Genomic DNA, 16,355 nt, shown 5'->3' with positions numbered 1-16,355 from the left:
GAAAACTTTCAGATTCTTAACACTTCAAAAGCAACTCTATTGGGCACACTGCTTTCAGCTGAAACTCCATTTGGACCAGATATCAATAAGCCTCAACCAAAAAAGCCTTGCACAGCATAAAAAAAAATCCACTCTATGGTATGGGCTAAGAGTCTGCAAAAGCACAGCTAAGCACAATAAGAAAGCACATGAGCTGATGAGATATTTGACTACTATTACTCCCACTCCTCCCTGGCAACCCACTGGCCAAATGAAAAAAAGTACTCTTACTTTTGAAACTCATTTAACAAATACCTGTACATTCTTTGTTTGGCCAGCTGGTGATGTTGAGTGACACCTGACTTTCCCACCTTTTTATGGCCTGCGAGTACTGCAATACCAGTCCAGGCAGGCCCAAGATGCAAAAACCAGGCACTAAGCTATACATTCATTATCAAGCAAAAATAAAAATCATACTCCCACTAAACTTACTAGTAGGCGGAACAGGGTATGGGTGTCCAGCAGGTGGAAGAGAGTACATGCGATCAGCTGCAGGAAGTGGAAAGGAATAAGCTCCATTTGGCATATAGGGGTAACCATAAGCACCATCAGGAATTTCACCTCTGGAGGCTACAAAGAGAGTAAGACAAGCACCTAAAATCAGATTCAAAATTTAAAGCACCCAGCTGAGATCAACCCTTCTGTCTAAAACCTTACTCCCAACTATAGAATTAAGGAAGATTTCCTGTCAGCTTCTAAAATTTCATACCAGTTCTCAAGGAAATTAATGGGAAAGGAACATAAAAATCTAGTCTAAAGTCATAAGTACTTCATGCACATTGCTATTTTATAAACTAAATACTGTTCTTAAATTGGACACAGCAAGACCAGGTCACAGCTTCTGAGGCAGACAGATAATTCAGAAGCAGTCCCTCAAAACATTAGATTAAAACACCATTTCACAAATCTGTCCTGCTGACCACACAGCAAGTCAGGTTTTCAGATGTCTACAGTAAATATGCAAGAGAAATCGCCATACATCAGAGACTCAATATATTTCAATTTATCTTATGCATACTCATTGCAGATATCCTGAAAACTCAACTGTGTGGGGGGTTGCCAGGACAGGATTCGGATGCCCTAGATTAAAGAGAGCAATACCTTGGGACGCGACTTGCATCATACGTTGTCCAAACTCGATAGCACCCCCAGTTGTGAAAGTTATTTTGAATGTTGCAGATCCTTCCCAGCCACCTGTGAGAAGAAACAACCGACTAAGGATAAGCTTTCAAGCAGTCTCAACTATTTTTTTTAATTGAATAGTTTTTATTGAACCGTATGTAATGATAACAAGCATTCATCTGTATATCACAACCCATGCAATATCCGTCATATCAATACAAAAAGAGATAAATCCGAAAAATGTGGGCTACAAGAAATTACGTTGGCCCATTCCTTTTTGGAAAGCCCCACACTTGACATATCAACATAAACATTTACTGCTCATAAACCTATTAAATAAACCTATTGAATAAGCCCCCCCTACCCCCCCCACCCCCCCACTTTCTCATCTTATGCACACATCCCCTGACGTAGACATATAAAGTTCATTTTCCCCGCATTATACTTATACTTTATCCACCAAAGGTTGTTGGTCATGGGTCTGCCAGTTACAGTATGATTGCCACAATTTTTCAAATTTAGGTAGCCATCCATGCCGGATAGCAGTAAGGCGGAGCAGATAATATACCCTCTGTAGACGTTGGAGCACGTTTTGCAAAGGTGGTAATTGTGCCTCCTTCCATGTATAAGCAATAGCCCCTCTTGCTGCAATTATCACTTGTTGGCCAATATAGGGCATCGGGGAGCCCGAACCTGTCAGCGAGATGCCCAGCAACACAGAGGCTGGGTCCAGATCAACAGGCAGGCCTGTTATATGGGTAATAAACTGTTTCATCTCCTCCCAAAAGAGTACCACCTTGGGGCACTCCCACCACATATGAAAGTAGGATCCGTCTAGACCACATCCCCTCCAGCATTTCCGGCTGCCAGAAACGGAGAATTTTGCAAGTCGGATGGGTGGGAGATGCCATCTGTATAATAGTTTATATCCTTGTTCTATAATAGCCGCAGAAATAGAGCTTTTTGGTATATTAGTGTAGCAAACATCCCATTCCCCCTCCTCTATATGTCGCTGAAGGTCCCGTTCCCAGGCTCTCATATGTGCTGGAAGGCACGCCAGAGTTGAGAATAGCATATTATAGATTTTTGAAATCACCTGAGTCATAGAGCGGGCTTTCTCGCAGAAACCCTCGAAAAGGGTTTTACCTTGAAGAAGGTCTGATCTTACTGCTTTCCCAGTTATATATTGCCCCAATTGAATGTAGAAGTATCTATCGGATCCATCTAGGGCATATTCCTGAGCGGGCTCATCAAATGTTTTAATACGGGTCCCACCCCACACTTGTCCCAGACGTTGACACCCCTTGTAAAAGAAGGTTCTCTGTCCCACCAGGGATTCTTTCCATTTATTTCAAAGCTTTAGAGTAAGAGATACCGCTGGTGGAATTTGCCCCGGCATTATACGAGAGGTCTTAGGCAGCCACACTAAAGGAGCCAGGGACCCCCACCCCTAGCATTGCCGCTTCCAGCCCCACTCATCTTTTTTCCCATCCACTGAGATGCCCCTACATAATATTTCTGAAGACAGGGAACCCCCAGTCCCCCTCTCTTTTTAGGACGCATCAAGTCTCAACTATTTTGAGTAACAATGTAACTGGATATCTTAAAAATTTAAAGTTATTAACACTGCAATGGTTGAGATATTATTTAAAAATTTATATATTCAACTATAGACGTGAAATAAACAGATTGGTAATTTGCTATTTATTCTTTATCCCACACATGGCCTTTTCTCAAATCTACCTTCTTCCTAGTCAGGAATGCCACCTGACTAGTAATCAATGGCATTTCAGCTGGCATTCAAAACTGTACATTATTATGGAATATACAATCCTTACCATATCTATCTGATAAAGAGACAATGGGAAGTTTGGTTATCTCACACATTTGTTTCTTCACAGCTGCACACAGTTATGAACTTGATAGACTGTTTATGCGGAAATATCACAGCCTGATTTAAGCCCTGATATATAACTAGTGAAAAAAGTTGATATTGCAAAGAATCAAGAGTTACCCTGGCAATCCATCTTGCCATCTAAAATGTGTGGCTATTTCTTCCTCTCTACCCTTCACCCAGTCACACAATCAGCTATGGCAGGGTGACAAGCAGCAAGCCACTACTGATCCTTACCTGGGAATAGCCCATTAACTGTTACTCAACTTTTTTTTATTTTCTGGTTTACTAATGGAGAAATTACTTACCTGATAATTTCGTTTTCCTTAGTGTAGACAGATGGACTCAGGACCAGTGGGTTATGCTCCCTGCCAGCAGATGGAGATGGAGCAAGCTGACGTCATAGTATACATACTCCTGCAGCGACCCCAGCCTGCCAGTATTCTTTTCAAAAGCAACTGTGGACAGACTTAGCAAAAACTTGATTAAAAAACAGGCAATCATAACCGTACTCAACCAACAAGAAACACTGAACTCAAACAAGAACAAAGGTACCCCAATCCAGGGACTGGATGAACATGTACCAGTAATTCCTTGGGACCCGGAGCCCCATCAATATTCAGCAGCTGAGGGCGGGAAGCTGAATCCATCTGTTTACACTAAGGAAAACAAAATTATCAGCTAAATAATTTCTCCATTTCCAAGCATTAGACAGATGGACTCAGGACCAGTGGGATGTACCAAAGCTATTTCCGAATAGAGTGAGAGGCTGCCCGTGGTCCAGTCAGCACCACATATGCAAAGGCTGTGTCCTCCCGGGCCTGCACATCCAGACGATAAAACCCTGAAAAAGTATGTAAGAATGACCACATCGCAGCTCGGCAGATATCGACGGGAGACAATAATCTAATCTCTACCCACGACACTGTCCGAGCCTTAGTGGAATGAGCCCTAACCTGAGTAGGCAATGGCTTTTCTGCATCCACATATGCGGCCATGACCACCTCCTTAATCCAGTGAGCTATTGTTGCTCGTGAAGCAGGTTCACCCAGCTTCCTTCTATCATGGAGGACAAACAGACGATCCATCATCCGGAAAGCTTCAGAAACCTCCAGATACTGCACGACAAGTCTCTTGACATTCAAGGGATGCAGAAGGCGATACTCCTCCGCGTCTCTGACTTTATCCAGGGATGGCAAGGAAATGGACTGATTCAAATGAAATTCCGAGCCCACCTTAGGCAAGAAGGATGGAACAATATGGAGCTGTAATGCACCTGGATTCACCTGATGGAATGGCTCCCAGCAAGACAATGCCTGCAACTCAGAAATTTGACACGCAGACGTATGAACACTATTTTCCTTGAACACTATTTTCAAGGTCAATAATCACAAAGAAAGGTTATGCAGTGGTCGAAACCCAGGGCCCACCAAGAAATCCAACACCAAATTAAAACTCAACAAAGGAACCGGTAACTTCAAGGGAGGCCAAAGATGCTTCACTCTCTTCAAAAATCGGGCCACATTGGAATGAGACAAGGAATCACCATTCACCAGGCCTCTGAAACAGGCAGGAGCTGCAGCCTGTACCTTCAAGGAATTAAGGGCCAAACCTTTATTCAACCCATCCTGCAAAAAAATCCAGAATGATCAGGATCTTAACCAAACGAGGAAGAATACCCCACTCCTCACAAAAGGCCTCAAATATCCTCCAAACCCGCACATAGGCTAAGGAAGTGGAGAACCTTTGAGAATAGAGTAAGGTGTCAACCACCGTGGAAGAATGTCCATGCTTCAACAGGCAAGCCCTCTCAAGGGCCAAACCGTAAGACAGAACAGAGTCGGATCCTCAGGAAGAACCAGTCCCTGCTGCAACAAATCCATGAGCGGCGAAAGATGAAGGGGGGTCTCCACCAGGAGTTTTCACAGATCTGCATTCCACGAACGCCTGGACCAGTCTGTTGCCACCAGGAGTACCAGCCCACTGTGGCCTTCGATCTTGCGAATTATCCTGCCTAACAAGGGGCACAGAGGAAAGGCATAAAGCAACTTGTCTTCCAGCCATATCTGTACGAGAGCATCTATGCCCAGGGACCACGGATCTCTCCTGCGACTGAAGAATCGAGAAACCTTCGCATTGCGAGAAGTCGCCAGCAGGTCTAGGAATGGAAGGTCCCAACAATCCACTATCAGTAGAAACGCCTCGGCTGACAACACCCATTCTCCTGGGTCCAGATTCTCTCTGCTGAGAAAGTCTGTTCTTACATTGTCTTTACCTGTAATGTGAGAGGCCGAAATCATCTGTAAGTGTCCTTCCGCCCATTCCATAAGTTGGTCTATTTCTTGCGACATTTGCTGGCTCTTGGTTCCTCCCTGGCGATTTATGTAGGCCACCGTCCTCATGTTGTCCGACATCATGCGGACCGCTTGACCCCGCAGTCTGTGACTGAACAGCAAGCGTGCCAACCGGACTGCCTGGGCTTTCTGGCAATTGATGTTCCAGAGGGACTCTTTGGCATTTCAACGTTCTTGGGCCGTCTGCTCCTGACAGTGAACTCCCCATCCCTGGAGACTCGCATCTGTTGTGACTACCAACCAGGTCGGATAGGAAAAATAAACTCCTTTTTTCAGTTGAGCCTCCTCCACTGAAGGCGAGAGGAGATTTCCACCAGCAAGTGGAGCCAAACTGAATAGTTCTGAGACTGCGGGTTCCAATGAGATAACAGTGAGCACTGAAGAGGATGCATATGCGCCCTTGCCCATGGTATCATTTCCAGGGTTGCCACCATCAAGCCAAGCACCTGCAGATAAGACCACACTCTCGGGCATATAGTATTCACCAACTGACGCACCTGAGATATCAATTTCTGAATCCGAACTTCCAGCAGGAAACTTGGCTCGAACCAGCCAGTCATCCAAGTATGGGTGTACCAGGATCCCTTCTCTTCTCAATGCCTCCGCTACTATCACCATAATCTTGGAAAACGTTCTGGGGGTGGTAGCTAGACCAAAAGGCAGCGCCCAAAACTGATAATGGCACCCCAACACCACAAAACGCAGAAAATGCTGGTGTTCCAAATGGATGGGAATATGAAGATAGGCCTCGGATAGATCTAGAGAGGTCAGAAACTCCCCCGACTATACAGCCATTATTATCACAGAGTGCAAGGTTTCCATGCGAAAATGAGTCCCTCTTAAATGATGGTTGACACTTTTGAAATCCAGGATGGGACGAAAGGAACTCTCCTTCTTGGGCACAACAAAATAAATGGAATATCACCCCATACTTTCTTGAGACATGGGCACAGGAATCCACAGCCTGCAGCCTGAGGAGCCTTAGAAGCATAGAATCCACTGCCTGCTTCTTCTGCGGAGAGTGGCAAGGAGACACCATGAACACATCCTGAGGAATGCTGCAAAATTCCAGCTTATATCCTTCTCGTATCACCTTCAGGACCCACTGATCCAATGTGATCTCGACCCACCTCTGATAAGAGAGAGAGGCATCCCCCTATCTCTTGTTCCTGATGGTGTGTCAGCAAACCTTCATTGGGAAGCTCAGGAAGATCCAACACCCCCCCCACTAAGCCTGCTCCTCTCTTGGGCTATCTGGGGTGAAAGGACTGAGACCTACCAAAAGGCCGAGTCCTCTGAAAGGTCGACCCCTCTGTAAGGTGAAACAGCTTGGAACCCCAGAGATAATCCATCATAGCAAAGGGGGTGCTGCACTTGTTTCTTATCCTCCGGCAACCGAGAAACTGGTGATTCACCACACTTACTGGCCAGTTTCTCCAAATCGCTCCCAAACAAAAGCAAGCCTTTAAAAGGCATTTTCGTAAGACTAGCTTTGGAGGCTGCGTCAGCTGACCGATTTCGCAACCATAGTTGACGCCTAGCCGCCACCACCGAAGCCACTCAACTAGCTGAGGTATGAATCAAATCGCAGCCTGCATCCGCTAAAAAGGCGGCAGCAGGTTCCATAACTGCTCTGGAATTCACTCCAGCATCATCAATTTCTTAAGAGAGAAGCAGACACGAGCATGCTACAAGGGTGCAACAGAAAGCTATCTGTAAAGTCATTGCCACTGCCTCAAAGGCTTGTTTAAGGACAATCCTTTGCTCATGCACATCCTTCAAGACTGTGCCTCCCTCCATGGGGATAGTCGTCTGCTTAGAGACAGCACATACCAGTGCATCCACTTTGGGAAAGCGCAAACGCTCTCTCACAGCCAGATCCAGGGGGTACAGGCCTTCCAATGTCTGACCCCTTTTAAAATTTGCCTCTGGGGCATCCCATTCAAGATCAATCAATTCCTAAATGGCATCCTTCACAGGGAAAAAAACAAGAGGCTTTATGCAAGCAAACCAAAATGGGATTCTTTTTTGCTCCGACATGGCTTCCAAACCAGGAACACCCAACTGTTTCAAAGTCTGATAAATCAGTGCTAGCAGTTCATCTCTATGAAAGAACTGCAATATAGTTCAATACTGTTTCAGTCCAGGAGGAATTTCCCCATTTTCTACGGAATCAGAATCTGCCTCATCATCAGTGCCATCCGAGTTCCTGTCGGGAATACCTGCAGAGAGCTGCGGCGAGCTCCAGCGCTTTAGCATAGAACTGGAACAGGGGGGAGCCCCTGGCTGAGGGTCTTACCTGACAGGATTGGGTGAAGCCAATGATTGCACCTGAAGAAAAGCTTGTAAGCCTTGAAAAAATGACATCCAAGAAAAAGCAGCTGGATCCAGACCAAGCCCAGAAAGAACTGGAGCCAGGCTCACAGAACTGCCCCCCCCTGCAGAAGAGCCAGTCAAGGGAGAACCAAGGTCTGGCGTCCCCCCAGCCAAAGCTGAAACCAACCCATCATCAGAATACGAGGAGCCAGGTTTAGCAAAATCCGAAGAAAGACAACTCACCCTGAGCGTCCGAACTGCGCTGACACGTTAGAAGACAGGGCAGGCTGAGAAAACCTAATATGACAGGCCAAACAAAAAGAAAGGCGCTTAGGCTTCTTGTTTACTGGTGCCATTGCGGTGGTTAATGTGCGTCTGAACAGCTCATGCTCAAAAAATGTATGCGCACAAAATTAAGCGCAAAAGAAATAAGTGTGGCACAACTTGTGCACCAAGCTTAGTGTGTTTAAAACAGTTGAAAAGTTATGCGCACAAAAGGCGCACCCAAAACTGAGTGCACAATGCGTGTGCAGAGCCAACACACTGCACACACTGATGGCCTGTAAAGGGTAGCAAAGCACACACAGGAGTGTGCGAAAATGCCGTCGCAGCCTATCACACAGCGTGCAAGCAAGAAGCCTAACTGCAGGGCCCAGCCCACCGGGGCTGCTCAACCTGCCAGGCTACCCAGTTTCCCAACCCCAATGGGAACAGGAATAAATATCAGGATGGCGTACCAAGCACAGAGACTGGAGGAAGCCCTAAAACCCCCTCTGTCGCTGTAAAACTTTCATTTTGTTTTTTAAACTTAACTGAGCTTAGCGTTTACTGGCTGAGTACAGAGATGGTCTCCGGCTGCAGGGAGAGAGGGCATCTGCTGTCATTGCCACGCTCGACCTCCTGCACCTGCTGCCTTTCAGCTGAACGAGCAGCTAAGTCCATGCCGGGAAACCCAGCTACCGGACCAAGGAACACCTCTGAGGGACCACAGAAATCACCTCTGTAATTCTCAAATGGGGGATGGAACTTTTGGTATCACCGCAAGAAGGCGGGGCTTTCATTTCCTTAAGTCAAATTTCAAATTTCTCCTTCCAGAAAAACCAAAGCAATCCCTATAGGGAGATGCACATCCATCATCTGCTTGAGACGGAGAATACTGGCAGACTGGGGTCACTGCAGGAGTATATACTGTGACGTCAGTTTGCTCCGTCTCCATCTGCTGGCAGGGCAACATAATACACTGGTCCTGAGTCCATCTGTCTACAAGCTAGGAAAAAGCAAATCTGCTTACTGTAAATGGTGTTTTCCATAGATAGCAGGATGATTTAGCTGTGCTATCTGGGTGACGTCATCTGGGTGTCACAAGGCAAAGCTGTCTCTCTCAGCTCGCAGAGCTTCCACCGCGGCTCTTCCTGCACATCTCATGCAAGTCTCCTCAATTCATGATAAAATTCATCTATAATAGAGTACACTTCAATGGCTGTCCAGGGAGGCGGGAGGGTTTGCATGGCTAAATCATCCTGCTATCCAAGGAAAACACAGTTTACAGTATGCAAACTTGCATTTTTCTGTCGATAAGCAGGCTTATTTAGCCATGCTGTCTAGGAGTCCCAAGTTGAGGGCTGCTTGTGTTAATCAATTATTCTCAGTCTCTAATTAGCAACCTGGCATGCTGGAGACAGCCCTTAAGTTTTTTTTTAGATGAGAGGTAACATTGCTGATCCCAATACACTGTCAGCTGTTGTTTGTTGATCAAGACAGTAGTGGAATGTGAAAGTGTGAATCGATGACTATGTAGCTGCTTTACAGATGTTCTGAACTGGCACGTTATACAGGTACACTAATGAGGTTGCTGTCGCTCTGACCTGATGCGCCTTAATTTTTTTACTGAGTACCATTGAGTGTGATGCGTAACAGAATTGAATACATTTAGTTATCCAATTCAATAGTGGTTTTTTTGTTACTGCTTTCCCCGGATCGTTCAGATTGAAACAGACAAAAAGCTAGGATGTTCATCTAATTGCTTGAATTCTTTTGTAGTTCAATGTGTGAAGTATCTTTTCCCTTTTATTCGCATGTGGTTTAGGGAAGAAGGTGGGTAATGAAATATTCTGATACAAGTGGAATGCTGATACTACTTTTGGTAAGAAGGATGAATGTGTACGCAGTAAGACCTTGTCATGGTAGAACTGCAAGTATGGTGAATAGCTTACCAGAGCTTGAAGTTCACTCACTCTTCTAGCTGATGTTAGGTACTTCTAGGAAGTGGATTCCATAGGTTCAAAAGGAGCCATTAGGCTTTCCAAGACAATATTTATATCCCATGGTATAAGGAGTTTTCTTACTAGTGGGCGAATAAGCAGCAAACCCTTCATAAAGTGTGAAATCAGGGGATGTGAGGAAACTGAAGGGATTTCCATTTCCATATGATAAGCTGCTATTGTGCTGAGGTGTACACATATGAATTTCACTGCTAGACCTGAGGTGGAAAGTGAGTAAGTATCGCAGTAAGCATTCTGGGGTGCAAATGAAAGGGTCAATAACATGCTGGCAGCACCAATCAGACTATCTTCTCCACTTGAAAGTGTAATTCTTCCTAGTGGAGAGTTTTCTAGCCGCTATTAAAATGTCAGTAATATGAGTATTAGGTTTTGTAGGTTTCGTGGACTCTTGGCCCGAGGTGGGAGTTGACTCTCCCTGAGGGGTTGAACTCACAAGGCCCCACTGTCGGAAGGCGAGGTGGAATGGAAACACAAGCAACTGGACCATGGCTATGGCCCAGGAGAAAGGAGGTGTAGCCGAGCTGTCTACGTCACAGCCACGTGATCGCAGACACCTGCACTATGGCAATATTGCAGGGTGCCCTGAGCAGCGGGGAAGCATAGAGACAGGATCTCCAGTGTAGTAACACTGAGGCTATCCTGAGGATCAGGGAAGCGTAGAGACAGGATCTCCAGTGTAGTAACACTGAGGCTATCCCGAGGAGCAGGGAAGCATGGAGACAGGATCTCCCATGTAGTAACACTGAGGCTATCCCGAGGAGCGGGGAAGCGTAGAAACAGGAACTCCGATGTGGCAATGCTGAGGCCACCCCGAGGAGCGGGGAAGCGTAGAGACAGGATCTCTGGTGTAGCAATGCTGAGGCTACCCCGAGGAGCGGAGCAGCGCAAGACAAAATCCTGAAAAGGAAGCGCAGAGTAGGCCCCCCAGGAGCAGGAACCCAAAGCCAGAGATCCAAGGCAGGAACGGCAGGTCGGAGAAAAGGAACAAGCACCAACGGAGCTCAGGGAATTCGTTGCCAAGTCGGTTAGCGTAGGTCAAAGGAGGTGCTTAAATATCTCAGGCTTGTGATGTCATCAGCCGGGGACGCCCCTGAAGTTCCCGTCATTGGGCCTTCAAAGGGAGGCCCGGTGGCACACGTATGCGCCTAGAAAGGCCCGAAGTCGGCGTGTAGGTCGGCAGCGTCCCAGCCGCCAAGTGGAGTCTCGGGAGCCAGGAGGTACGTGGCGGTAGTGGCTAGCCACAGCCGCAAATTCACCCCGAGTGGAGAGCAGGGCATGACATGACGTGAGTTGGGTCAGCCGCGGCTGCCTACGGCCGATGGTCATAACAATGAAATAGGAAATATCCTAGGACCTGCTGCTCAATTCCCATGCTGTCATCTGCAGGGAGGAAAGCATTAGGTGAATGAGAGTCCTGCTCTCTTGCGTTAGTAACTGTGTGCTGTTCCCTTGGAAAATTGGACGCTGACTGGAAAGTTGTACTAAATAGGCATACCACGGCTGCCTTGGCCACACTGGAGCAATGAGTATCATGTCTGCCCTGTCTGATATACACTTCTGTATCATCTGAGATATTAGAGGAATCGTAGGATATGCATACATGAGGCCCCTTGACCAAGGGATTAAAAATGCATCCTGAGATACTCTCCGTTTGCTGGGTAGAATTGAGCAAATGGAGTCCAATTTTGTGTTGTGCTCCGATGCAAACAGATCTATGCATGGAGTTCCCCAGCGGCTGAAAAGGTCCTCTGCTTCCACTTGGTCTAGGGAACATTTGTGAGGGTGAAAGATTCTGCTGAGTCTGTCTGCTTCTGTATTTGCCACTCCGGTAGATAGGATGCTGGTAGGATTGTCTTGTTTTTCTCTGCCCATTCCCAAATCTACACTGCTTTCTTGTACAACATCCTGAAACCTGACCCAAATTCTTGGTTTATATAGAACATAGCTACTTGATTGTCCGTGTGAATCATTGCACATTTCCCATGGAGAATTGACACGAAGATATATTTATTTATTTGAGGTTTTTATATACTGTCATTCCATGTGCGAATCACTAGATCACAACAGTGTATAAGGATAGACGAAAAATACAAAGGATGAGTGAGAGGAAGACATATAGACAGGAAGACATTCAATCAACAAATCTTAGAATTAATGCTGAACTTTTAGTTACAGAGTAGTCGAGAAGGCATGGCTGAAAAGCCAAGATTTCAGGTCTTGCTTACATTTCTTGGTGTCAGAAGAGGTTCGACAGAGTTCCAAAGCATAGATATTGATTGTGTGGATCCCTAAAAGCTAGAGGATGGGAAAAGAAAAGGGACATGGGGTAACTTGCTGGTGTGGCGGTTACTACTCTTAACCAATAAGCTTTCATACTGTTGATGGAATTCCATCATTGTTCTCTGCTTCCATGGCAGGGGGAAAAGAGGAATTAGATTCAGACAGCAACCAACAAGGACACAGATCTGTACAGTCTGGGAAAACAAATAAGAATGGGGGTAACTTGCTGATGAGGCACTTACTACCCTTAAAACTAGCCTGATACTTTGATGCAACTCCTGTAAAGACTGTCACTGCCCGACGTCTCCTCTCCGCCCTCCTTACCTCTCTGGCGACTCCTCCTGCGGTTGATGGATGTTTAGCTGCTGCGGCGTCTGCCTGCCGTCCTCTCCGGCGTCCCCACTCCGGCTTGGGTGCTGCTTCCCATCATGCTGTCCAGTTGCCTTAGGGCGCGCGCACCACACGGCCCTGGTTCAAATACCTTCTTTGGCGCGAACCTCAGGGGCGTCCCCCTGTGATGACGTCACGCATCCCAGATACAAATAGCCTATGCGCTTGCTAGCCGTCGAGTTAGCAAAGGTTTCCTAATGGATGGGATATGCTCTCCATACCTAGATACTCTGCCTCCACTATTGGACTACTCTATTTGGGGTACCCGCTCCTCGCGGGCTCTCTTTCTTCCCTTTCAGGTCGCTGTCTGGAACCGGTACTCACTCCTCGAGGGCCCATGTTCCTGGACTCGCTACCTGGACTTCTCTTCTGTTTGGAAGACACCGCTGCCTATACCATCAGTGAGTACCATCTACTTCTCTCAGAGCTGTTCCCTGGAACCAGGTACTCGCTCCTCGAGGGCCTGCCTTTACTTCAGCTCCTGTGCTCCATACCGAGAGACCGCTGTCACAGCCATTGTGGGATCGCTGCTCCAGAGCCTGAGGGACTACAAGCCCAGCCAGGTTACATTCCTGCTCACTACCGCCACCTCTGGTGGCTCCTCAATACTGTTTAATAAAAGATCTGTGTGTGTGTCCTAAGCTGAGCCTGACCTGTGGCTCCTCACGGGACTTCCCCCCATGGGCATGGTCAGCAGCCACAGAGTCTAGGGGTCCACCCAAATCCTTACAAACAATAACAACTCCAACATTGCTTTCTGCTTCAACAGCAAAAGGTAACAGGGAATTGGACTCAAATAGTAACCAACAAGGGCCCTGACTTTGATGGTCTGGGAAACTGATAAGTATGGGAGCTTGCAGGGCAGACTGGATGAACCATTTGGTCCTTTTCTGCCTCATTTCTATGTTTCTATGTTATTGCTCTCAATTTTAATAGGTTTAATTTGGAACTGGCATTCTGCTGGGGTCCTTGTGCCCTGTGTTTTCAGATGAAGATGATGAGATCCACAACCCTTTGTTGATGGGTCCGTGGTGAGTATAAACTGGTGACTGCGACTCCTGAATGGTGCCACTATTGTCAATACTGAGGGCATTAGCCACCAAGATATGTCTCTTTTCATTGAGGCTGTAATACGAAACCTCTTTGACATGGGCTGTCTGCATCAATTCCATTGTGACTTTAAGTCCCATTGTAATCGCCTCATGTGAAGATGGGAGTGAGGGACGCCATATATTGCTTCTGCCATGTGTCCCAGCAAGACTAGAATTCGGCATACTGTTATGAGGGTCTGCCCCTGAAGAATTTGGCACAGAGAACATAACATTTGCACCCTGTTGTTGGGCAGGAACATGCGATGTGGGAATCTTTGCTCCTATAAACTGAAGAATCTGACAAGGGTCGAGGTGGGATTTTTCATAATTTATGATAAATCCCAGTCACTCCAAGCATTAAATTGTCTCAAGCAAGTGATTCCATAGAGTGCGGATTTAGAGAGACAATGAGCCAAAATGGAGGATTTATGTTCTGTACCACAGGGCGTGCTTTGGTATTACGTGATGCACTTGGGTATACCTTTCTTTTTGTAGAGCTGTATACACTGTTTTCACTGCTTTGTTATAATCCCTGTTATTATGCTAGTTGCCTTGTGATTTTGATATTGTGAAAGTTTCAATAAAAACTTTAAATGGAAAAAAAAAAAAGAGAGACAATGAGCCAGTTGTCGAGATACGGGAAAATCTTGATTCCTTGTTTCCATAAATGGGCCACAACCACTGACAGACATTTTGTGAAGACTCTTGGGCAAAAGAGAGTCCAAAGGGGAAGACTTTGTACTGGTAATGTTGATCCCCTACTTGAAAACAAAGGTAATACCAATACGAACTGTTGATGGGAATGCGAGTATACGTATCCTTGACGTCCAGAGAGCACATCCAATCATTGGGTTGTATGAATGGTAGGATTGATTTCAGGGAAGTCATTTTGAACCTTTGTCTCTTGATAAACTTGTCAAGAGCATGCAGGTCTAAAATTTGACAGAGACCCCCAGATTTCTTAGGAATGAAGAAGTATTGGGAATAGTAGCCCTTGTTGATGTGAGAAAGCGGGAGAGCGTGGATCGCTTGTTGATGTAGAAGAGTCTGCACTCCTGATGTAACAAGGGAATCTACATAAATGCTCTCAGTCACTCACATATACACATGCTTTTTCTCTCACTTATATAGGCTCTTAATTACACATTTACACATGCTGTCTATCTTTTCACGCTTACACACACAGGCTTTCAATCACACACAAACATGCTGTCTTTTTCTCTCACACACAGACCCTCATTCACATGCTTACAAACATGATCCCTCTCTTTCTCTCACTTTCACACAGGCTCTCAATCACATACTGACATGCTCTCTCACCTAAACCAGCTCTCAATCACACACAGACACACATGCTCTCTCTTTCTCTCATTTACACACAGGCTCTCAATCACATACTGACATGCTCTCTCACCTAAACCAGCTCTCAATCACGCACAGACACACATGATCTCTCTCTTACTTATACACACAGGCTCTTAATCATACATACACATGATCTCTCTCACACACAAAAGATCTCAATCATACACACATACTCTTTCACACAAACAGGTTTTAATCACAAACTTACACATACAGGTTCCCAATCGTAAACTTACATTCATGCTCTCTCTCTCACAGGCAGGCTCTCAATCACAGACATTCTCTCTTTCACATATACACGCTCTCAATCATTCACATACATGCTATCTCACTCACACACATACACACTCAGGATCTCAAACACACATGCTTGCTCATTCATTCACTCTCTCTCTCTCCCTTCCTCCCTCCCCGGAACTAGTGGCAGCAGCAGCCTCCTCCCAACCCTAACCCTCCTTCATTTTCAGCCCTCGTGGAGAAAGGAGTCCCCATTGGCCGCGGGGGTTGACGTTCTTCTTCATTTTTCTCCGAGCTGCGCTGTTCATTCCTCAGGCCATGCCTCTCTTCTGTTCTTCGGACCGACGCTGACCACACTAGCATGGTCTCTTCTTCCCTCTCACGCACCCGCTGCTCACCACTTCCTCTTCCGGGCCACAGGGGGGGGGCGGGAACAAGAGACCATGCCAGTGCTGCTGACTCCAGCTGTTCTGCCGTGTTCCGCCCAGGCTGACAGCATTTTAAGCCTGGGCGGAGGTGGATCAGGGAGCAGTTGACTCAGCGGGGGACCGAGAAGTGTGGCAACACACCTGCGTGTTCTTGGCGACACACTGGTGTGTCGCGACACACCGGTTGAGAACCACTGGCCTATATGACTTGTGCTGGTAGAAGGGCTTCTTGTATGGGAAATAATACTTTCTGGTGGCAGACTGGTTTTCTGTAGGTGATGTTAATGACTGTACTGCCATGTTTTGCTCCTTTATTTAGGAGACCGTTTCTTTCAGTTTCTCCCCAAAAAGGTTGTCCGGTCTACATGGCAAATTGGTTAGACTGTCATGTACATCATCGCGAATTGCACTGGAGCGTAACCAAGCCATATGTCTGGCTGCAATGGAAATTACTGAGAACCGAGCCGATGTATCAAAGGCCTTAGACGGTTCTTAGGAGATGACATAAACCTTCTTCCAGGACTATTACCGGCTGTAGTGTTCCCTGGTCACCATAT

General features: G+C 46.4%; 1 protein-coding gene across 2 annotated transcripts in view; it reads right to left on the bottom strand.

The window, feature by feature from the left end:
- The window catches only part of WBP2 (WW domain binding protein 2), a 73,017-nt gene that overhangs the window by 29,473 nt on the left and 27,189 nt on the right, over positions 1-16,355 (bottom strand). For both annotated transcript variants that reach the window (XM_029600479.1, XM_029600480.1), the window contains exons 4-5: positions 1,141-1,233; positions 472-609 (exon numbers count right to left, since the gene is read on the bottom strand). In XM_029600479.1, the coding sequence (XP_029456339.1) occupies positions 472-609; positions 1,141-1,233 (231 nt within the window). The remainder of the gene's footprint in view (positions 1-471; positions 610-1,140; positions 1,234-16,355) is intronic.

Source organism: Rhinatrema bivittatum, chromosome 4 (genome assembly GCF_901001135.1).
Source record: "Rhinatrema bivittatum chromosome 4, aRhiBiv1.1, whole genome shotgun sequence".
NCBI lineage: Eukaryota > Metazoa > Chordata > Amphibia > Gymnophiona > Rhinatrematidae > Rhinatrema > Rhinatrema bivittatum.
This window is presented reverse-complemented; position numbering and strand designations above follow the sequence as displayed.